Genomic DNA, 23,832 nt, shown 5'->3' on the forward strand with positions numbered 1-23,832 from the left:
TTGCCTGGGGAACCCCATGGACAGAGGAGCCTGGTGGGCCACAGTGCATGGGGCTGCAAAGGGTCGGGCACAGCTGAAGTGACTTAGCAGTGGTTCAGCGAGTGAAGAATCTGCCTGCAATGCCAGAGATGCAAGTTGGATCCCTGGGTCGAGACGATCCCCTGGAGGAGGAAATAGCAACCCACTCTAGTATTCTTGCCTGAAAAATCCCATGGAAGAGGAGTCTGGTAGGCTACAGTCCAAAGGGTCACAGAAAATCGAACACGACTGAGCGACTAAACACACCACATGTGACCTTAGTATTGAGTAAAGTCACGTTTGGGGGTCTTCCCTGGTGGCTCCCGATGGTAAAGACTGCCTGCAATACAGGAGACACAGGAGATGCTGATTCAATCCCTGGGTTGGGAAGATCCCCTGGAGAAGGGAATGGCTACTTAAGTATTCTTGCCTGGATAATACCATGGACAGAGGAGCCTGGTGGGCTACAGTCTGTGGGGTCACAAAGAGTCACGCCTGAGCAATAACAAAGTTTGAAGGGAACAAAGTCATGACCATTTGTTTACAAATTGTGTAGGGCTGCTTTTATGCTACAACAGCAGAGTCAAGGGTTGCAGCAGAGATTTATGGCCTGCAAAATTGAAAATATTTCTACTCTCTGGTTTTACTTTTATTTATTTTTTTAATACATCTTGCAACATGTGGAATCTTTGTTCCTCAGCCAGGGATCAAACCCAGACCCCCTACACTGGAAGTGTGGAGTCTTAACCACTGGACCACCAGGGAAGTCACATCTTTGGTACTTTAGAAAGAGGTTGCCCTCTCCTCTACTTGAGCTAAAAAGGAGCTTTACGATGTCATGAAAGAGATAACCAAGAATCAAGGCAAGGGGAAGGGAGGAAGAGATGAAAGAAGGGGTCTGATCCCAGGGCCCTCGCATCAAGGGCAAGGTCTTTGCCACGTTGCCTTTTATTCTAAGGATACCAGGAACACACACATTTAGGAGTAACCTCAGCCTATCACCCCGTTTCTTTTCCTCCTCACTCAAAGTTCTGTAGAGCTGTCTCTTTAAGATTCAGACAAGGCTCAGAGGAGTACAACACATAGACACACATCCTAACTCCAACCTGGAACCTTCCTGAAATTGAACCCATTTCTCCAATACTGAGATTCTTTGCCAGGACATTCAAACACAGCTCTCTGGTGCCCACTGAAAAAGTGCTCTGGTCTCTCCAGTCCCTAGCCATCTCTGCATCTCCCCTTCAGCTGATGTAGCTGATTGGTTCCCTAGGTTCTGACTGCCACGGCTCATGCACACCTTGTTTTGGACTAACTTGGTGCATTACTCCCTCCAATCCTTCCTAGGGTCTGACCTCAGCCTTGAAACACCCTCCTCTATAGAGTTTTCCCCAGTCTCCAGGGTCAAGGAGCCCGAAGTCAGATTGAAGATCTGTACTGTCTAGTTTGGTTAACCCAAACTCTTTATCTCTCTTGTTGACAGACTTAGTCTTAGGTACTTTCCTGAGGCTTTCTACTTCCTGTAGAAGGTGCCTCCCACCCTTTATAGCTGACATCTCTTCATCACCTGCCTGTGACAAATAAGCCCCCCTCTGCTCTAACTTCCCCACCCAGCTGACTCCCAGAACCAGAGGTGATGGCTTTCAGGGATGCTGGTAGGAGAGAGGGTGGGAATGTGGGGACCTCCACCCCCACTCCACCTTCAGATTATAATTTCTAGCCTGATGCTCCATGCTTTAAGGAGAGGTTTTCCTGATTCAGTTTACTTTGGTGGGGGAGGGTGTGAAGTTCAAATGAAGCCTCTGTTTGTAAAACTGGGGGGAAGGGGAGGGCAGAAATGAAGGAGGATCTGGTTGGAGAGAGTCTGGAAAGGAATGAAGAGTTCCTTGCATTTTGTTCTGACTCTCATCCCTCTGCTCTCCAGGTCTATCTAGATCCTCCCTCAAGGGCTCTTGAGAGGGGGTTTCTTAAGACACTCTGAGACACTCATGCCGTCACGTGGGTCAGCACCTGGGCCCTTGTGCTCGACTTCACTCCTAGTTACCACAGAGGTTGAATCTGGACCAGTGAAAAGTATGGGTCTCAGACCCACCCCTGCAGCTGTGAGCACCTGTTTGCAGGGAGGCCCCCAGTTGGGGAAGTCTAGAAGCTAAATTTAGTCTGAAGGCTGAAGCGTAATTGGGTGGGTGATTACCCTGGGGAAGCTGGGAGGGGGAGGGGGGAATTCTGACCCAGCTGAATAGAGACCTCAGAAGTCCACGGATTAGAACCACAGTCACCTTCCCCCAGCAAACACTCAGAAATGAGAAGCCCCAGCAATCTGCTGGCCTCCTGCACGCTTGATCTCTCTTGCGCTCATCAAGATTGTTCCTATCATCACCCCACCCCCACCTCAACTCTCAGGGGTCCAGTTCCTCAGAGTCCTTCCCTAAATTCCCCCCAGAGCAGCAAGACTATGGGCCCCTGCACCACATCTCCCAGAACTTGGGTTACAGCTTCCTCTCTCCCAAGTCCCTCCACAGGGTTTCAGAGGTCAGCAAAGAGGTGTCTGGCCACAGTAATCCCCTGAAAGAGGCCAGGAAAAGGGGTGCTTGAGGTCAGCTTCCGCTTCCTGAAAACTTTCACAGTGACTTCCCTTCCCATTCTGACCTCAGTGACCAGAGGAAAGAATCCTTAGGGGCTGCACTGAATCCTAGCTTTAAAATGAGAGGGGAAAGGGGGCAACCCCTCCCCCCCCCCCCCCCCCCCACCTGATGAAAGCCCACATCCTGAGAAGCCAGAGGCTGAAGGCTATGAGGGAGCTGGGGGCTCTCAGGGAAGGGCGGTGTTGAAGCTGGGGGAGCCCTAAGAGGGGCTGTGGCTGCATTCCCCACCTGTGATTGGTTCTCAGGCTAAGGCCAAACTCCAAACCTGCCCGGCAACAGTCCTGAGAGGCCCTAAGAGGGAGGAGGAACTTCGGGGAAGTCAGCTGAACTGGGGCCACCGCCCAGCCTTCAGCTTCCAGGAATCACTGGGAGGGCCCCAGCTCTTCACCACACCCCTCCCTGCAGTGTCTGCAGGGCTGGCTCAGGTCCCACTCCCCTGGTGCCCCCACATCTTTGATCCCCCTTAGAGGTTCACCAAAGAGAGGAGCCCGTCTGATGCCTGCAGAAACACCAAGACTGGGCCTCCTCGGTACCCCGTTCTTCATTTCCCACCCGGGAGGAGTCAGTTTCATTTTCCTTTCTCCCCATTTTCTTCTGCCTCCTTCCTGATACACTGTCCTCCCGAGATGGTAACTGTAGTCTTCCTTCTCAGCCACTTCCAGCCCAAGGAAAGCCTGCTTCCCAAGGCAACAGAACGACGTGAGGGAGCTGCCAGAAAGGAGAAGTCCTGTCCCCTCGGGTAGCTCTGGGTCCTTCCCAGGGTCTGGGTGTGTCTAGGTGTACATGCTCAGGACACTAGTCACTGCGTTCAGCTGTTTCTGCAGGCCTTTATTTATGATCTTACTTGGCCAGACTTGTGGAGGTGAAGGGATGGGGGCGGGATCCTCCTAATGGAGAGAGAAGCTCAATTCTGTTGCACTTCCCCCTTTCCTAGGCATGGGGACCCCTCCCCCAGAAGTGTAGGGGTGGGGTCGGGGAGAGGATTTGTGTTATGGAAAATGCTGTCCGCGCTCACGCCACCTCCAACAAACTATTTACCTTGAGAGCGGACATGGGCGTTGGGGGGTTGGGAGGAGACCAGGGTGAGACATTTCTGAAGAATGTGTCTTTGGCTGGACATCCAGTTCTGCCTTGGCTCCACCCTCGACTCCACCCCCTAGAGCCAGGCCAGGCTCCTCCTCCAGCCCTTTCTGCTGAGGGAAGGGGGGGAGGGGGAGAATCATTTCCTTTCTTCCCACTCTATAAAAAGCAACAAACCAAGAGCTTAATAGGGAAACGGGTAATAGCAGAAAAGATGAGAGGGGCAGGAAGGCAGGACCAAAGAAAGGGAACAGGAAAAAGGACCCCTGAAAAGGCAGCTGTCATTCAGCTCAGCCCCAGATGGAAAAAAAAAGTGCTACTAGACTCCAAGAGACTTTACAGAGGGACCCAGCCTACCAAGAAACCCACCGTAGACGGAGCAGTTTCTATTTTGGACCCAAGGGCCCAACTCTGTACCTAAACTGGGGGAAGTGGTGACCTCTAGTGGTTGATGACCAACCTGCAGGGCCTGCGATCAGCCAGGACCCTCTGCCTCTGACCAAGGCTTCATTCAGGTCTCAGGTGACTAGGGCGCCCTCATTAGGCTTTCTGCGCCCAGACTTTCTCCATCTGGGCTCCAAGCGCTGTTCGCCTTCCCACCCTTCATTCTTATCTCACACAGCTTGCTTAGGTGGTCTGTACAGCTGGATTCCCATGAGGTCAATGAAGAGCCTGTTTCTCATTTGTCATAATCATCTTTAATAAAAATAAATTAGTTCTGGAGTAGGAACCATTTTAGGAGGTGGGGAGCAGAAGCAGGGGCTAGGATGTCTTATTCTAAACTTGCTCTTTTCCATCCTCTGCCCAGCTGGTCCCTGCTCTGGGAGGGCAGTCTCTCTTCCTGGAGGGCGATCGCTCACCCCCACCCCTCATTAGCTATGAGAGGGAGGGATAGAGACTAGGTAATGGGAGAAAGGGTCAGAGGACAAAAGGATGGTTTAGATGATATGTGGCCTGAACAGGAGAAATGCGGGTTAGGACACAAAATTGGGATTAATGTGGAGGCCAGACTCTAAGTAGCTCGGATTCTCAGCTGCAAACTTGCTTTCCTCTCAGCCCAGAAAATTCTCTGGGAAACTGGCATCATCCCCTCCCGGGGGACTGTGTAACTTCTTTTTGAGAAGTAATACAGATGTATGGGCGCACACACATCCTTACGGGCCCATACACATTTGGGTGCATGTGTGCACACACACCATCACACCACCACACAGGCACAGACCCAGCCACACTTCTTGATGGTCACGGTCATCTTGCCAACTTCCATCACCCTGGGGGACGTCTCTAGTGAGACCAGGACAGGCTGTAGAGCCAGAGGATACAGAGTGGGATGATTGAGGGGTGACTGATGGTGGCATGAGAAAACCACAAGGAGAGGGTCTCCTGGACCCATTTCAGGCGGGCTCTGGGGGAGACCGCTCCAGGACATGGGCACAAGAGCGGCAACAGGTGGCTGTGTAGTAGGGATAGACGCAGAGCCGGGCCTGCACCACCAGGGGGCAGTGTGGAGAGTTGTCCTTGCATTGATCATCTGGGGACAGAGGAGGCCATTGGGCACAAGAAGTCACCAACATCCATCCCGCTGGAGGCGTTCTGCCCACTCCCGCTTGTCCTTCCTAATCTCCACCCACGCCTCAGCTAACTCCGCTGTACTGGGAATGGGGGAGAGGGAGCTCTTTACCAGGGCGCTGGCTGCAGGGCTGGCTGTTACAGGATCGTTTCCTGGCGGGCCGCAGGTGAAGAGGGCATCGGATGCTGAGGGTCTGATTGGCGGTCAGGCACTGGACCTCCCTTGTTTGCACGCCGCCCTGACAGGAGCGAGAACACTGGGGAGACCCCAGCTATCAAATCAGACCTCTGCTGTGCTCCAGGCTCCTCCTGCACCCCAGGCCTCCTCCTCGTCAGAGGAGCTGGGGGGGGGGCCTCTCCTGGAGCATTATGAACCCCCACGCAGAGGGGCCCACCTCTCCTCCCATTAATTAAACTGCCCCCGGCCTTAGCTAGGAGGCACAGAGGGATGTACAAAGAGAGAAGCCTCTCCTGTCCTGGCAGTCCACTCTGGGTAGGGCAGGGGAGCCAGGCACTCACCGGACTCCAGGGTGTAGAAAACCACCGGTCCTGGCAGTCCTGCCCTTGACAGGGCTGCAGGGCAGGGGGCCTGGGCAGGTGGGAGCAGTTGCTGGGAGAAGTCACGTTGAACTCAGTCCCCAGTTTGGACACACAGATGACATCTCTACGCTGCGTGCCAGAGCCGCAGTCTGAGGAGCACTGACGGAGGAGACAGGAAGGGAGAGCAGAATTACTCTTACCTCCTCGCCCCCGGGAATCCCACCCACGGGCCCCTCCCAGGCGCTCAGCTCACCTCCGCCCAGGGCCCGGTGTACCAGCACCACTTCACCTCACAGGGCCCCAAGCTGCAGGCACGCATGTCAGGGGGCCGGCTTCCGGGTGCACAAGTCTGCTCACCGGCTCCTGCCCCTGCTTCTTCCTGGCTTATCCCGTGGGCCTCCCCGCTCCCAAGGCAGACCACAGAACGTCTCTGGATTCCCGTCCCACACTCCGCTGAACACTGTTGGGAAGCAGAGTGTGAAGGGAGACCGGGGTGACGTGGGGAGGGGAGGGGGTCAAGGACAGACACATCCTGGATCCAGGAGTTAGGGAATGCCCTGGGGGACTTTTGCCAGGCAGGGTTCAGGACGTTAGTGTAAGTTTTTCCCCAAGTTCCCAACATTGGCAGTGTCTGGCACACAGCAGGTGCTTGCCCAGTCAGCGTTTATGCAGCTGTGTTGGGACGACACCTGAGAGGGTGTCGTGGGTGGTGGGGGGCACTAGGGATGTTGGGGCTCAGCAGAGGGGGGGCCCACCTTGGAGCTCCAGTCGCTGTGGAACCAGGCCGTGGTGCAGGGCCCCATGTCACAGGCCTCTCTGCTGGGGGGCCGCGGGGGCCCAGAGGCGCACTCCTGCTCACTCACTTCATCCCCGTTGTTGCCGACACAGCGGACCTGCCGGCTCCTCTGGCCGCGCCCGCATCGCACAGAGCACTGAGGGGACGAGGGGCACTCAGGCCTGGGCTTCCCTGGCTTCCTCACCGTCTTCCCTCTCTGGGGTTTCTGAACCAGGATGGGCCTCTGACGCCTGGCTCAGAGGTTACAGGGCTTCATGGGCTGAGGAGCAGGCTGAGTACAGGGCATGTCTTAGCTGCCTTACAGTTGGAGGCTCACATGAGATCTCATTTGTAAAAGTTTCTGCCGATTCATACAGAGTTGGGAAAACTGCAGCTCTAGCTCACTGGGGCCCACACCTCCAGGATCCTCCCTGTCCGAGAGCCTCCTTGCCCGGGGCCACCCACCTGGCTCCAGGGCGAGCGAACCTCCCAGTGGCCACAGAGGCGCAGCTGGCAGGGCTGGGTGATGTTGGGCCGGGGCAGGTGCCCGCAGCGCTCTGGGGGCACTGAGGAGCCGCCGCCCCCAAACTCCTGCCGGCAGCGTAGCTGACGGTGCTGGGTGCCAGGGCCGCATGAACGGCTGCAGGACGTCCACTCGCCGGCCTCCCAGCTGTGGGCAGAGGCGGGGAAGGGACAGAGACACAGATGGCAAAAACAGAGATATGTGCAGCTGCTGTGTTCGGGAAAGGGGACAACAGACTGGGAGTGGGGACCTGTCAGAGGTGAGTGGGCTTATTTAACATTTGGAGTCTGGGATCCCTTGTGGGACTCAGGGTTGTCTTGTGGTGGCTCAGATGGTAAAGAATCTGCCTGCAATGCAGGAGACAAAGGTTCGATCCCAGGGTCGGGAAGATCCCCAGGTTGGGAAGATCCTCTGGGAGAAGGGAATGGCAACCCACTCCAGTATTCTTGCCTGGGAAATCCCATGGACTGACTGGCTACAGCCCATGGGGTCAAAAAGAGTTGGACAGGACACACACACACCCCACACATCCTCAATTGTACAAGAAACTAAGAGAATGTAGCCAGGAGACCCTGTATTGAGTGCAGAGTCCAGGTGAGATCCTACAGGTGCGAGGATGGGCCTCCCAGGGGCAACCGTTGTGTCCCTAGGACCCCAGCCCTCCCATGGGCACACTCACTATGGTGGGCATGGGGGGCCGTGGCAGGGCTCCGGGGAGGCTGGGGGCCTGGCACCCAGGGCACAGCTGCGTTCATCCAGCTCCTCTCCTGACTCTCGAGAAATGCAGAGGAAGATGGGGCGCCAAACACCTGAAGGGGGATAAAGGGAAGCCCGGGGAGGTGGGATGACTTGGCATCCAGTGTCAGTGGGCCCCAGGCACTGAAGTCTGAGTTGGCACAGAGTCAAGGTGTGATGCACGCCCAGGGCAGGGGATCAGGAGCGCCGAGCTGGGAATATGGGCCAAGGGGGCTGGTGTGTGAGGTCTCACCTTTCCCACAGGATGCCGAGCACTCCGAGTGTCCCACTCGTTTCCAGTATCCGGCTGGAGACCCCAGGGGTGTCCTGGGAGGGGGTGGGGCAGGCATCTGGGGGATCCTCACCTGCCGCTGGAGGGTGCCTGGGGTGCGGGCAGGGCGGGGCGCTGAAGCAGGAGGGGGCTCTACCCTCAAAATCTCTGTGCAGAGAGAGTTGAGTAGACAAATCAGATGGGCCTCCTTACCCTCAGCTTCACCCCACCTCCTTCTAAGTCTGGGGGTCAAAGTCTTACCAGGCTGGAGTTGAGGAACACGGGGCTCTAGGGTGGGGTTCTCAAGGTTTGGGGGAGGTGAAGAGATGACATACTGATAGAAAACACCTGGGTTTTCCTCCTGAAAGATCATCTGGGAAGAGAGAGAGAAGGTAGTGAATGTTTGGGGATGGCCAGGGGGCATCCTCCATCCTTCTGCCCATCCTGAGACCCAGAGCTTCCCCTCAGAGGAAAGGCCTCCCGCAGCGGTGCAGCCTCCCCAGGCCCAGGCCCCTCGCTCACGTAGACATCCACAGGCTGGGTGGTGGGGCCTTCTGCGGACAGACTCTCCCCAGCGCCCTCCTCTCGGGGAGGACGGTTGTACCGGAAGACAGTCCCGCCGGCGGTATACGACCCAGGGGGATCCACAGCCCAGTTTCCATTGATGATGGACCGGCCCCCAGGACCTCGAAGTGCTGGAGGTGGCAGATCAGGACACGTGAGGTCATCCGGTCCTCCTCTCCCTCACTTCCCTACTGGCGGGGAACCCGCATACCCTCCCCCCCAAACCTGCACACCCCCCCATGCTCCTGTGGCTTCCTCATTGCCCCCACCTGGGAAGGAAGGGGAGGGGAGCCCTGACTTCACTGGTGGCTTGTTTCCTGTGCTGAATGGGGGTGTGCTGGGCAGAACCCACTGACCAGGGATGGAGTGGGGACCTAAGACTCACCAAGGTAGTTGGAGCTGGGCCGGAGCTGGGCGATCTGGAGTCGGGAGGCCCCGGCAGGAATGGACAAGATCTTCTGATAACCCAGAGAGCCACCCCGCTCAGTGAGGTTCCCCGAGACGAGGCGACAGGTAGAATCATCACCCCCACAGACACCACAGCCATCTGGATGCCGGCCAGAGCCGAGGATGCCATCACAGCCAGGGCTCTGGGGGAAAGCAGAGTGAGGCAAAGGCTGCTGGAAGCCAGACATCACTTCACACCCTGGCCTGGGCTTCTTGGAGCCTTCAGTTCACCACGGGTCTTGACCTTTGCTGTACAAGTGAGACTGTTTCTTTGTCAGCACCCGCATCCCCAGCTAGCCTCCAGGAAGCTTGGACGGGCCCGGGGTTGGGGGAGTCTTTCCCGCTGTTCACATCTTTTGCTCAGCCTCACTTGGCAGGCAAGAACCCTCCTCTCTGCCATCTCAGCCTGGTGTTCCGTCATTGTGATAATGAACAAGAAGGCGCTCTCAGAACGTGAGTAGTAGTTATTAACACTGCCCCCTCCCCATGCGTGTTCCCCCTCTTCCCTCACCAGACAGCGTCCAGCCACACAGATGTCCAGGGCTCCAGGCTGACACAAGGTCCCGTCCTGGACCTTTTGGGTGTGACGGACATAAAAGCGGAAGCCACGGGGACGGCAGTTCAGCTCACAGCGCTGAGAGCCCTGAACTAAGAGACGGGGGAGAAGGGTGCTTAGCTAGGTTCCCTGGCGGGAGGTCAGTAGGGAAAGACTCCAGGGCCCTGAGAACAGCCCTGATGTTGGCAATAAGGCATCCTGAGGTTGCCGGGGGCCCTGTGGTTGAAGGCAATGCAACAATTCTGAAAGGTCAGTTTGAGGGTCACACAAAACTCAAATCAGATCAGCTGGGATCACTGAGACCAGGAAAAGCGCTGGCAACTCTGAGAGAGATACTTGAAACTATGATCATGTGAGTTCAGAGCTCAGGAGGGCTCATCTTGGTATCAAGGTGACACAGGCCTAAAATCCAAAGGATGGTAACTTGGGAGAAAGTCATATAACATGGTCCAGATCAGTGGCACACCCCCAGCCGGCTGTCACCACCAGACAGGATCTCTCTGCCCATGCCCGGCCTCTGTCATGTCCACTCCACCTCCTGGATGGGTTTCTTCCCAGAGGAGGTCCGCTGAAGAGCACCTCTGAATGCAGCCTCTCCCAGCCCGACTCCTCTGCTGACCACCCACCACATCTGACAGCCGGGGCCCTGTCTGAAACCCCCACCCCTTTCTGGGCCTGTTCTGTCTCTTCACCCCAGTCCTGGGAAATAAGGAAGACATGATGCAGAAGAAACACAAGAGCCTACAGAGGAGACAGAGAGGGCTGAGACTCCTTCCCCATCACCCCCCAATCTTCAGCCCCCCTGTCCCAGGGATGGCTAGAAACCTCACCTTCCGTGAAGGGCTCCCACTGGTACAGTTGGCCCATGAACTCCTGGGAGTCAAAGGCTGCACACTGCAGGGCCCGGGGGTCTGGCTGCTCAGGGGGGCAGGGCTGAGGTGGGGGATACAGAGGAGTCAAAGCTGGGGAGGAAAATGGGGGTGTGGGTCAGGGCTGGATTTGGGGGGTAGAGAGGAAGGTCAGGTCTAGGGAAGAGCTCCAAGCCCCCTGCCCTGAAGAGGTCAGACGCCAAGGCCCTTCTCCTTCAGGTCCAGATCTGACGGGCTAAGGACCCAGACTCGGGGTCAGGAAAGCAGAATTGGAAGTCTGGGAGGGGTCAAAGAAGAAACTCACCGCTTGGCTGCAGGCTCTCAGCTGTTCACTCTCCCCAGAACATCTTGGGACAGGGCTACTGGGAGCAAAGAGGCTCCAGAGAGGGCTGGAGTGGGGGCCAGAGCTCAGCAGAGGCAGCCAGCCATCTGCATGGGGAGGGGCAGACTCCGTGAGGGACCCGTGGAGATTGCCCCCAGGTCTCCACTGCTCCCGGCTCTGCTGGCCTCGGCCCCAAGGCACAGAAAGGGAAGGATTAGGGTGTCTGTCTGCCAGCCGGGGACTGGCCCAACCCTGGGAACTTGGCCTTCTTGGCTGAAGGGACAGGTGAAAGGAGCTACCTTCTCCCGGGGATGTGGGAGGAAAAGAGGGCTCTGTGCCAGAGGCCTGGGCTCTGAGGTGTGGCCCTGTGGGGGCAGGCCTGGCTCTAGAGGGCACTGCTGTCTGAGCAGCTTCGGGGCTTGGGGGTTCTGCTTGCGGGGGGAGGGTGTGGGCAGAAGGTTCTGTAGGAGACAGTTCTGTTTTCTGGGTGTGGTTTGCAGAAGATGGCTCTGTTCTCGGAGTCAGGGATGGACGATCTGAGGTTTGAGAGAGTTCAGATCTGGGTGGTCTTCGGGGATGCCTGCGGTTCCGATGGAGCGGCAAAGCAAAGGGCACCCTCCCATAGCCAAACATTCCTGGCTTGATGGGGTCTCGAACCCGGGACCTGAGAAGGTGTTGCAGACATGGAGTCACATCGCCGGCCATCTCTGACCCGGCCTCCCCATCCTACTTCCTAGCACCAGAAAAGCCTTTCTAAGCCCTGGATCCTTTGCTACCCTTTCCTTCATCCCAAGCCCCGCCCCTACCTCAAGGCACCGCCCCTACCTCAAAGCCCCACCCCTCACCTCCTGGCTCCTTGAGTCTCCGGAGCCTCCTCTCTCCCTAATTGAGAAGCAGGACCTCGAAAGGGGCCACCTCTTCCTCGAGGTGTTGGCCTGTACAGGGGAAGGGTTTCTCGGGAAGTCTGCGGTCTGGTGCCCTGACCCCGGGGAAGCAGGGCTTCTGGATGTCTTGGGGGCCTGGGTGGAAGGGGCAGGCCCTGGTGGAGTTGAGTTGTCGGGAGCTGACATGTCCGGCTCCGGCGCTGTACCCCAACCCCGCAGGGCTGGGAGCAAGAGGCCCACTGGTCCCAAGGACCCCAGACCCCTTCAGGGCCCTGGCCCTCCTCGGGGGGTGTCTGAAGAGACTGTCCAGACAACACCTAGGTAGACAAAAAGTTCAGACAAAATTAGAATGATTTTCGAGGGAACTGTACTGAATATCTAGTCCACGCTGAGGCTTGGGGCAGTTGTTACTGACCCAAGGTCATATTCAGTAGCAGAGGTGGGACTTAAAGTGATATGGCAAGGAGTTAGGGAGTTGGAGAGGCTGGAGGGCCAAGTGTGAGAGAAAGCGGCCAGGGCTTATCAGAGGCCGCAGAAAATGCAAATGTGGTCTGGAGACAGTGGGTAGTGGGGAGACAGAGAGATGAAAGGATTGTAGCCTCTAGTCCCTGGCTCACCTCCTGATCCAGGCACAGCTGAGGGAGGGACAGAAGCAGCATCAGACACAACCGGGGCCTGCAAACCAAAAGCAGGAGTGAAGGGATCAGACAGGAGCCTGAGGAGGTGTTACACCAGGCCCCGCCCCCAGCAGGCTCCCCACATCCTGATACCAACTTCTCAGAAAGCAGAAGTTACTCATCACTTCCCCTGACCCCTCCCAGAGAGGTCCTTTCCCATACTTCTACAGACTGAGAGTCAGTCATTCCTTCCACCCTGGCCCCCTACCGCTTACCTGCCTGCCCACTTCTCCATCGCTCCTCCCTTGATGGCCCTGGGCCCAGGGAGGAGGGGACCGGAAGTAAACACTCTACTGTGGCATCTGGGCTTCGGGTGAGGGTTGCGCTCTATAAGGACCCAAGCCTGGTCCAGTCTCCGGAAAGCTGGGGATTGGGAGGGATGACTTCTCAGAAGGACATCTCAGAGTGAGAATGGAGGGGTGACGATTGGCCCATCCTTTAATGATCCTAAGGGTGAGAGGGAAAAGGAACAGTGCCTTTGTCCATTCACCCAAGCTGAAGGGGTGGAGGTCTGCCCTCAGCCTCCCAACTCAGGCGCAGTCCCCTCCCTCAGCTACAGGAACTTCTCAGCTCCTGTATCCTAACCAGTGACTGTCTCTAGGCCAGCTCAGACTCATGCATCTTTCTCAAGAGGGTTGAGGAAGGAGGCTCAGTGAGGACTTTCCAGACATCCTCTCTGAGCTGCTGACTGGAAGCCCCCTGGGCTTTCCATTCCCACCTGCCTCTCAGCCTTTTCTTGCCTTCTTAGCTAATAAGCTCCTTCTGGTACACTCAGACACAACTGTGCTTGTCTCAAACTTTTCAGCCAAGGGATAAATTAAATGGGCTGATGGTTTAATGTCTAGAGAAGCAGGTGATTTTCCCCAGTGATATTTAACTTCCCTCCAGGGGCCAGCCTCCAGCAGTGGATCAATGAGACCTTCCTTCAGGCAAGACTCTGATGGCTGGGGGAAGCTGGGAAGGGGAGATGCAGCTAGAGATGCTGTTGCTCCCCAGTCACTCATGGGTCTATCTTCTGAAGAGCCAGGAAGTCCATCCTGAAGTCTCAGCTTGATCCCTGGAGAAGTGGAGCTTGAAACCCTCCCCTGGTCTAAGCCTGGCTCTCCCATGGCTCCCCCTGGCCCTCCAGTCCCTTCACAATGAGCCCTTCCCACCCCCACTCTTCTTGCTGCTCTCAGCTCTGCTTTCCAGGAAAAAAAAAAAAATGTTTCTGTTGGATCTGAAAGGCACCCGGGAGAGGAATCCAAGGAGCTAATGCCGAGGTGGGCCAGCTCAGGGGCAGGAAAATGACAGAGGGAAGGGCAGGAATGTGCTTGGAGATAGCAAATCCATTCCCCCTCACCTCCCTGAGACCCCAGGGCTTGGGAAGTTAAGGGAAGGATCACAGTGGTGGAGCCTGTGCCCGAAAGGTCTCCTCATCTCCTCAGTGTTGGGAAGGGGGTTACTGATGGCTGTTCCTTCCCTTGGCTGGGCTGACCACTGAGGTCAGCAACTCCGCCCTGATGAGGAGGCGGGTAGGGGCTCCAGAGAAGGGCCAACATTCCACCCAAACCTTCAGCTTTCTGCCTGACTCCCTTCCTGGTGGTTGAAGGGCAGGAGATGGGAGGATGGTCACTGCCACTTCTTGCTGCTGGGTCCCCTCTCCACTCCCTCTGCCTCTGCTTCTCTCTGCTACCCCAGGCCTGTGTCTAGCTGTCTCTCTCTATGGGTCTACCCAGTACACATAATCCAGTCCTGAGCTGGGTTTGGCTTTGGCAGCTCCCTGGAGAAGTGAGGGGTGGGGGGTGGGGTGACGTGAGCTCCTGGGGCCAGGGCCAGGCCTGGCTCCCTCTCTGGAAAAGTCCTACCCCACCCCCTGCATAGCTGGGCAGGGGGCCGGCGCGCACACACACACACACACACACACACACACACACACACACACACTGCAGAAACAGATACACATTTGTGGTTTCCAGTCTTCATGTTTTTCATGTTTCTCATCTGGTGAGTCTCGCTGTCCAGAGTGAAGAAAAGAGAGGTCAGACAGACTGGTCATTCTTGGGCCAGGCTGACACTGGTCTAGACAAACCTGGGCTCCTCCCTGCCACAACTCCACACTGGCCAGTAGAGACCAAGGAGGAGTAACCTGGGCAGAACTAACCCCTTCACCCCCAGGAGGCCCACCTCTGGGGACAGTGGCACTGAGGGGCAGGGTCTGGGTCAGCAGGCCCTGGGGCTGGCTGCAGAGCCCCTATCTTGGCGAGAACTCCTTGGTCCTCCTTGTGCCATCCTGGGTCCTGGAGGCCCATCCCAACAGGTGTCCTGCCTTTCTAATCGTCAGGCTGAGCTGGATTCAGGGCACCCACTTGTATCCCTCCCAGCGGCCCTGTCCCCCAACCCAGGACGGAAGCGGATGACAGGGTTGGGGGGATGGGGAGAGAAACGCATTATCCAGAAATACCTTTCCAGAGGGGAAGGCAGGAGGTGCCCGGCGCGTTCCGGGAGCTCCTGGGTATGTTTTCCAAGTTTATTCTGTGTAGGAATTTTGGCTGATTCTTCGTCCGGGTGATGGGGCCCGCTTTCCAAGGGATCAGAACCCCCTCCCCAGGAATTGGATCCCAGGGACTGGAAGATCTTCTGAGGCTATAAGAACTGGGGCCGGGGTCGTGGCTGCGGCGCAACCGCGGGGCTCAGGGAACAGGGACGGCGCGGGGACGCGGGGCGGGTGGTCTAACCGGACGGGGGAGAGAGGGCGACCGGGGCCAGGGGTCCCAGGGAAGATCTGTACCTGCTCTGCCGCCCCGGCGGCCAGCTAACCCCTCTGCGCCCGGGCGCTCCCTCCAAGCAGCCTCGCTCCGCGGCGGCCACTGCGGCCCCTGAGCCGGGCTCGGGACACGGCCGCCTCCGGCCGCGGCTCCGCCCCCGCCCCGCCCCCGGCCCGCCCGCCCGCCAGCCCGCCCGCCACGCGCCCAGCGGCAGCCCCGCGGCGGCCCCCGAACCCCCAGCCCGCCAGGGCCACCCACCCTGGGCTGCGGGCCTTGGCCGCTCCCGGCCGGCACCTGCCGACCGCTCCAGGGGGGCGAGGCCGAGGGGATCCCAGCCGGGTTCCGAGGGAGCCATCGCCCCAGGGCTGTCCCCCGACCCGGCTGGGGCTCGAGTCTTCGGGACCCGGGTCTCCCGACCGGCTCCGATTGGGCGGTGCGAGCGCTGCGCCTGCCCAGGCGGGGCGGCCGCGAGGGGCGCCTAGAGGTTGGGTGGTGCCGGTACCCGAGCGGCGTGGGCGAGCCCCGCGCCCTACGTCGGGGCGTTGCTGGGCCGAGGTGGTCAAGCCCGACCTCGGTTCCGCGTTGGTCACGGCCGGCTCCACCACGCAGCCTCCCGAGCAAGCCCTGCCTCTCCTAAGTTGGGCTGGGAACCGTGTGGTTCTGACTGCCCAGGGACCTTCTGAGCCTCGGTTTCTTCATCCATAAATACGGGGCGTAGCGGAAGGAATGCGCTGATTTAGGAATCAGAGGATCTGGATTTGAAGCTCCGCTCTGTGATCTTGAATGAATGCGTCAACTTTTCTGTGCTGCAGTTTCCTCATCTGTAAAATGGGGTTAATCTGACATATACGAATAGGCTTGGAGATATGTCTGCTTAGTTACTTGTTGGAAGAATACATCCCAAATTCGGAATTGGGGGCAGCAGCGGGGGAGGGGTTCGGAGAGGAAAATAAAAATATAAGCTTTCACTTTTTTACTCTATATGCTTATATGTTTTTGAATGTTTAACCACAGGCATTATCTGTTTTTAGTTATGTTAAAGAAAGAAATAACACACATAAAATGACAGAGTAGATAGTCATTATTTTTCTTGTCACCACTGTTTTTAAAGTTTTATTTGCCATTTGTTAATAAACTACAGTCATGTATTGTTGGGTCTACTCTCAAATATTTGAAAGGGTTTGTTTGTTTTTTGTGGGTTTTTTTTAGGTGACTTGTCCATATTTTAAAACCAGGAAATTTCATAACTTCTCTTGAAAAACAAAACCCTAAAAATAGAAGCTCTAGCAACATTGTCCTGCATCCCCACAAAGTAGCAGGGTCTCTGGTGTTCCCACCTAATACATACTAGCACTTTCTACACTTGATGCGGAGGGCACAGTTAGAACAGCCTCTGGCCTCAAGGAGTTGGGTCTAGTTGGAGACAGACTTGGGAGGTAAGTACTGGACTCAACAGAAGCAAATGTTATCTCAAGAGATGAGGAAGTGAAAATAATATAAAATGTTTTTATGTATAAGAATTATATCTTTATTTGAAGTTTAACATCTATATTTTATTATAATTTATAAATTATATAATTTATAAAATTATAATTTTATTATGATTTATTGTTTTTTCAATAAATCCCTAAGTTCTCTCAAGACAAGAACCATTTAGGCCACTTTGTGTTATCTCTGTTTTTTCATCTTTTGTATTTCTGTTTTGGTTTTTGTATTTGTAGAGTTAATAGAAATATTTGGAATGAAACAGAACAAACAGATGAGTCCCAGGTGCCCAGGCCTGCTTTCTGATGTTTTTTTTTGCTTTCTGACTTTAAACTCAGGCCCACTGGGTGGTGGTTAAACTGGCAGGGAACCCCTGAGACTCCTGTTCTTTTGTGGGGTGCAGGACAATATTGCTAGAGCATCTATTTTTAAGTTTTTATTTCTCAAGAACCATTATAAAGTATCCTGGTTTTAAAATATTGGCAAGTCACTAAAAAACAACTTTAGGACAACACAAGTATAACCTAAAACATGTGGATCATTGCTCAGATTGGTCTGCAGGCCTCAGGTTTGTACCTTTCCTGAAGACATCTTCAGTCTTGTTCTCCTGCTCCCAGAGCTTGGGAAGGTAATGGGTTAATGCCCCCTCCCCATCTGGGTGGTTTATTTTGGGACTGCTGTTAACAAGTCCTAATTCAGAGGCACATTTATAGTCCTGGATTTGGAGGGGAAGCCCCTTTGCTCAGACTTTAGAGAACAATACTGATGATGAGATGCCCAGCCCACAGGGCAGAAGATATTTTAGGTCCAAGGACTTTTTGTGCCCCCAGGTCACATCCCAGCAGCACTCACTTATCTACCAGGGGGCAAGCTGCAGGACCAGAAGGTGTGACCAAAGACAGCAGAATGGGAAGGGAGCCTGGGGGGAGGGAAAGGTCTGCCTTTGACATTTGTAACTGAGGGTCAGAAATAGACCTTTCCATTAAGAAGTGGCTGCTGACCAAAGAGCTCACAGATTTATTACAGCTGTCACCTCCCAGGACTTGGTGGTCTGAAAATATTGTATTAGGGAAGGAATTTCCTATGCCTCAGCAGTGTGCAAAGTGCCAGATAAAATTTGTGGACACTGTCTCAAGGATAAAAAGAAATTTCTTAAAAGATTATGCAATAAGTAGATGTTCACCCCAAAGTACCTCTAGGACTATGGACAAAAGAGGGGACAGGCTAAGTATTTGTCTGACTTTGAGTATAACAGAGTGACTTAATAACAATAATATAGTTAACATGTATCTTGAGGGCTCCTCTTGTGACTCAGTGGTAAAGATCCCACCTGCCAATGCAGGAGATGTGGGTTTGATCCCTGGGTTGGGAAGATCCCCTGGAGAAGGAAATGATAATCCACTCCAATATCTTGCCAGGGAAATCCCATCGACAGAGCGGCCTGGTGGGCTACAGTCCATGGCGTCACAAAGAGTCAGACACAACTGTGTGACTAAACAACAAAACATATAGCACTTACTACATGTGCCGGCCTCATTGTAACGCATTTAGAAACAAACATACAGAGAATTCCAGGGACTCAGTTTCCAGCCCTGGCCCTGGTCGAAGAACTGAGATCCCATAAGCCTAGATCCTACAAGCACTGGGGCACAGCCAAAAAGAAAAAGAAACAAAGACACAAAGAGAAATTTGGTAATCTCTCAGTGAGAACCTATTACCTGTTTATGTTGTGTACAAGTGAAATTTTTGAGAACTATAGCTGAATTTGCTTCATAATTTTTTCTGGTAGTAGATTAAAGAAGTTTTATTTTTGTTGAACCGAGTAACATTTTAAACTCATTATTTCCTGTGAGATGTTGTCCCTACTCCAAGACAATGCTGATGCCAATACCAATATGCGTAGGTGGCGTCCGGAAATTAGTGTGAAACTCTTTTGTGGTCATAGCACCCATTTTCAGAAAGCCTAGTGTGTTGGCCTTTCTGCCTCTGGGAATCATGGTTTGCTCAACTCCTTTGTTCCAGAAGAGCCTCTCTAGTCCCAGTCGCTACACACCAGGCTGGTCTCCAGCCATTGGTTCCCAGTGTCCTGTCACATTGTTCTGCACTGTTTTCTTTCACTAATGCCCTTCTTCTGACATCGGCCTAGTTAGCTCACTCCCCACAACAGTTATGAGAACGGACTGTTGTGACCTGTTCACTACAAGGAAGCTGGAGATGGGGACCGCCTGGTCATGTTTACCTCTGCATCCACCGCCTTGCCTTGCACGTAGTAGGCATTTAATAAATGCTTGTGGGATGAGCCGTGAACGAGAAGTTGTGATCTCTGCCTCAGCTCTGGCCAGATTCCAGCACTTCCTGGATGCTATGTCAACTGATTTTGGCTGAGCTGGCAATAGGCTGATGGAATCATGAAGAAACAGGATATGACCCGCTTGGTAAAATGAGGTCCAAGACGAGAATAGGACATTCTGTTCACCAGTCACTGCTCCGGAAACATTCAATTTGGTCAGAAACTTCCAAAGCTAGGATTCTTTTGAATTTGATTTCCATAGTTCAATCTTTCAGGGCCTGTTAGGCAGGTTCTGGGGTTCTTGTTGACAGAGGTTGCCTTGGTACCGCCCTGAGCCATGTGTCTGTCCATTGGCATTCCAAACACAGGAAGTGTTCAGTAAATGTTTATGGAATTGAATGAATTGATCAAACATAACCTTGGCAGCCATTAAGTTTACAAAATCATCAGTACTTTGACAACTATGTTAAGCGGTTTGAACTCATATGTACATCTTCTCACACATGCGTTTGGGAAACGTGGCCATAAGCTAGAGTTTCTGGGTTAGGCCTCCAGCAGGTTTGAGAATATTCATTCTTTGCTAAATTGGGAAGATCTTCAGATATTATTCTTCCTCTGTCATAGTCTTAACCTAACCAATTTATAGATTTAATAAAATGATACCCACCACCAGGGATGGGGAACAATTAGCCAGGACTTCCTCTGACACAAGCCTCCACTTACTCCTGTTCTTAGGATCTCAGAGAACATTCCCAAGAGCCACACTCCCCTCAACTACTAGGGCCTGTGGGGGCCCAGGGCAGTGGGCAGTCTCGAAGTCCCTGTTTGTGCTGCCACTGAGGCTGCTGCTGCAGCAAGATTCAGCCCTGGGTTGTAAAGAGATTAAGTGCAGAAGAACCAGCTCTGATGCAGATTCCATCGAAGTTTTGCCACTTAGTAACTGGGTGACCTTGGGCATGCTAAATTTCTGGCTTCTCAATTGGAGTAACAGCAATACTCAGTTTATGTTCTTCATAGATTGTTATAAAAGCCAAAATAAAAATAACAGCATGTGGGGACTTCCCTGGTGGTCCAGTGGTTAAGAATCTCCCTCCCCCCCCCAAAATAATCCGCCTGCCAATGCAGGGGACGCGGGTGTGATCCCTGGCCCTGGAAGATTCCGCATGCCTCAGAACAACTAAGCCTGTGCAGCAACTACTGAAGTCCACTCGCCCCAGAGCCTGTGCTCCACAACTAGAGAGGCCACCACAATGAGAAGCCCAAGCCCGGCAATGAAGAGTAAACCCCTGCTCACTGCAACTAGAGAAAGCCCGCGTGCAGCAAAGAAGACCCAGTGCAGCCATAAATCAATAAATAGTAAGAGCATGAACCTGCAGAGTCATATAGAAAAGTCAGCCAGCATTATGATTAATGATACATTTTAAATTTTATTTTAGTTGATGTGAATCAAAATTGCACTGTGTGAAGACTTAGACCTGCCCCTTTGCGATGCTGGCGTTCTGTGCTCTCTCAGAGCCCAGCAGGATTCAGCAAGGATTCACCAGTGACACAGCATGTGTTAAATGTGTTCTCACAGCAGGTTGACAACAGTGGCCCAGACTCTGTGCCAGGGATTGGGGGAAAGATCATGTTGCCGTCTGGGCACAAACTATCTTCCTTACTAAGAAATCTGGCAGCAGATGGGCGACCAGGACTGAGTTCTGTGATGTCCTCCCAGCTTGGCAGGCTCCTTGTGCCTTGCAGTTCCTGGACCAGAAGGTGAGGTGGGCTGGCACAGATCCAGCAGCTGCTGAAGGCAAAGATGCACTGGGAAGACATCATCCCAGTATCACAGAAAGAAGGGCAGTGCTTGGGGGAGGCGGGGTGAGGGTTGAGGCCTCTAAGCATTTTGAGAAAACAGAGAAACTGATTGTTTTGTTCTGGAGTCTGGAATTGCACTTAATGTACTGGCCACACATAGAACTATGACCAATTCCAAGATCAACTGCAGATGTGAATTAAGAGCAGGAAACAGTGTATTTTGTCCCAAGTAAGAAAGGTGGCAGAAACCCATCTTCCCGCCCCAAAAAGGCTCCTACAGAGAGAATAAAGGTCCATGTAATAATTGGACCCAATGTCCAACCCCTCACCTGATTCCAGAAGTAAATGAAGAACTTCTCCAAGCAGAGCAGAGGTGTACAGAGAGGCAGGCTCTGGAGGTGATGAGAGTCTGTGATTTGAAGAGGGTGTCCCTTCAAAGTAACAGAACAGAGCCAGGAAATCAGGGGACATGCTGGACTCTGCTGTCCAGAATTTGAGCAAGTTATTTCTACCACCTGAGCCTTGATAAATGGCTTCTTTCTTTACTGCCTTGTCACTGGAGACAGAGGATTCCAATCTCAGGACTGCCCTAAGGAAAGGGCCGTGGTAATTCTTCCCACATGAATCTTGCTCTCGTGCTTAGAAGTTTCCCAGACTTTCTAGAGAAAGCCAGATTGGTGTCAAATTAATTTTGACAGAGTGTGCTGAAGGCCTAAGAAAGGCAGACATAAAAGGGTAGGAATCAGGGTACAAAACTCAAAACCGCGGCCAGAGAGACAGGCAGGGCAGCCAAAGGAGAGGCAAGAATTTCGTACATACCAAGGACTTGAAGTCAGAAATGGAAGGGTCAGGACTTGCCGTGAAGGAAACACAGTTGAGGTAGGAGGGAGGGCAGGCTTGCCTCTCTGACCACAGGCCCAGGCCCACCTCAGAGACCTTGAGGGCCCTGTGTGGACAAGCAGGGGCCACATCGGCTCCTGCTGCTGAAAAGCGTCTCCCTTCTCTGCTCAAAGCTTCCCTGATCCTGCAGCTTCAGGATCTAGTCCAGCTCCTGGCGTGGCATTCAAAGCCCCTCCAGCTTCACCACTCCCGAACAGGCCAAGCCTCCAACCAGGTCTGACATGCCCACTCCCATCCATCTCCTCTGAGCTTGAAACCTTCCACGCCACAGCTCAGCCTATGAGTGAGCCTCTCACCTCCCAGGATCACCTCTGTCCCTCTCTCTCCTTGGTCCAAAGCCCTGGCCCTGGCAGCTCTCAAGGCCTGGGGGTCTCACACTTAGTTGTGTCTGATAATTGCCTGCGGGGATATTAAAGTACAGGTGTCTGATCCCCAATCTGGGTGATCTCGTTCCTAAGCTCCACAGGGGTTTTACGAACACCCACAGGCAAGGCCAGTCAGTCTGAACCACTCTTTGGGAAGTTTGCCTGTGAACCAGGTACTCTCTTGAGTCCTCCAACCCAGGTATGCAAGAACCATCCTTCATTTCTTAGTAAAAACCTCATTTCTGTTTTAAGGCCCCCCTTCCCCCGGTGTGATGGAAACTTAATCTGTCGGTTTAGGGACTTCACACCCTCACCTGCAGGCACTGGGCAGTCACGTGCTTCCTAGCAGGATTGTGATGATGGACAAAATATTTATTCACTGAGGTGAAGCTGACAAATCTCCAGGAGCAAAGGCCAGTTCCTCTTCCTTGCTCTTGCTTTGATGTAGCAGGGTCACACTCTCCCAGAGGAGGGAAGCAGTGGATGCCTGGCAAGACTAAGAACAGGTGAGCCTACGGCAGTCGTGACTAGAATCCAGTGGGAGGGGAGAGTCAGGAATGGGTCCACTCTGTTTATTTAAAACTGACATCTTTGGAACTTAAGGTTCAGGGCTTCCATTGCAGCAGGGGTGGATTTGATCCTTGTTTGGGGAACTAAGATCCTACATGGGAAAAAAAAAAAAAAACAACTGATTAGGACTAATCTTCAAAATCCTAGAGACATCTTTACTCTTTTCCTTTATTCCAGAATAGTATGGGACTTTAGAGGGTCATTTTGCCCAGTCCCTTCATTTTCCAGGTGAAGAGATTGTAGCAATTTTTGGCAAGTCCAGAACTAGATTCCCAGATCGTGTCATGACCATGAGGTCTGTCCTCCTAGCCCAAAGAATTCCTGTCCTTCACACAGTTATGTGTCCTCATCCATTCTGGGGCCACCACCTGTCTAAGCTCTCCTCACCTCCTGCATGGATCACAGTGACAGTGACCCTTACAAATGTGTGACACTTTGCTTCTGGCATCCATGGAATGCCTTCTCTGCTTATTCCCATCCCTCATACCCAGCTCATCCTCCAAGGTCACTCAGAGGCCACCTCTTCCAAAGCAGGTGCTGGCCTGACATGTCCTTTCCTCCTACAGCCACATTCAGCACCACACCCCAACCACTCATGGCAGATGAGGCGGGAGGCAGGTGCACCTCAATATTAGTTTATATCATGTAGGGAATTTATAATCTAATCCATGTATCACTAGGTTTATAATTTTATAATGATAATTTATATGTATTTATAAATCTGCTATAAATGTAATTTGTTAAATTCCCAAGAGTAGGGGCTTGCCTTACTCTTCTTGGTTTCCCCTTCAGGGCCTGGCGTTGAGGACCACATGATAAAATTTCCGTTGCTGCTGTGTGGTGTATGTTAACAGGAGAAACTTAGCAAAATACTTAGAAGAGTCCACTCTTCTAAGTCCACACTTGAGCCACTGGCCCAAGTGAACTGGGAACACCAACTGAGAAGGAAACATTTCTGGGGTGATTCCTTGGTGGCTCAGTGGTTAGGAGTCCACACTTTCACTGCCGAGGGCCCAGGTTTGATCCCTGGTCGGGAAACTAAGATCCACAAGTCGCATAGCACAGCCAAAAAAAAGTCTGGAGTAAGCAAACTCAAGAGTGACTGAGGGTGCTGGAAAGAAATCAGTGCAGCGGGCGTCTTCTCCCAGGGCAAGAGGAAAGAGTGTACAAACCAAGAACCTGACATCAGAAGTGGGAGGGCAG

General features: G+C 53.6%; 1 protein-coding gene across 3 annotated transcripts; it reads right to left on the bottom strand.

The window, feature by feature from the left end:
* Nucleotides 1–4,415: 4,415 nt before the first annotated feature.
* On the bottom strand, nucleotides 4,416–15,608 carry ADAMTSL4 (ADAMTS like 4). 3 transcript variants are annotated; one of them, XM_061120895.1, is made up of 19 exons: nucleotides 15,243–15,336; nucleotides 14,916–14,986; nucleotides 12,688–12,919; nucleotides 12,413–12,470; nucleotides 11,757–12,112; nucleotides 10,894–11,575; nucleotides 10,551–10,653; nucleotides 9,676–9,812; nucleotides 9,103–9,307; nucleotides 8,676–8,848; nucleotides 8,415–8,526; nucleotides 8,136–8,321; nucleotides 7,827–7,956; nucleotides 7,090–7,294; nucleotides 6,605–6,781; nucleotides 6,103–6,309; nucleotides 5,829–6,008; nucleotides 5,422–5,566; nucleotides 4,416–5,271 (listed from the first exon to the last, which is right to left on the bottom strand). In XM_061120895.1, the coding sequence occupies exons 3-19, from the start codon at nucleotides 12,705–12,707 to the stop codon at nucleotides 5,135–5,137; spliced, it is 3,213 nt and encodes a 1,070-aa protein (XP_060976878.1). In that variant the 5' UTR covers nucleotides 12,708–12,919; nucleotides 14,916–14,986; nucleotides 15,243–15,336; the 3' UTR covers nucleotides 4,416–5,134. The 3 variants fall into 3 exon arrangements, with proteins under 3 accessions (XP_060976878.1, XP_060976880.1, XP_060976879.1); XM_061120897.1 differs by lacking the exons at nucleotides 14,916–14,986; nucleotides 15,243–15,336 and adding an exon at nucleotides 15,478–15,608; XM_061120896.1 differs by lacking the exon at nucleotides 14,916–14,986 and having other exon boundaries at nucleotides 15,243–15,347.
* Nucleotides 15,609–23,832: the final 8,224 nt, after the last annotated feature.

The sequence above is a fragment of the Dama dama genome, chromosome 20 (assembly GCF_033118175.1).
Source record: "Dama dama isolate Ldn47 chromosome 20, ASM3311817v1, whole genome shotgun sequence".
In the NCBI taxonomy this organism is placed as follows: domain Eukaryota; kingdom Metazoa; phylum Chordata; class Mammalia; order Artiodactyla; family Cervidae; genus Dama; species Dama dama.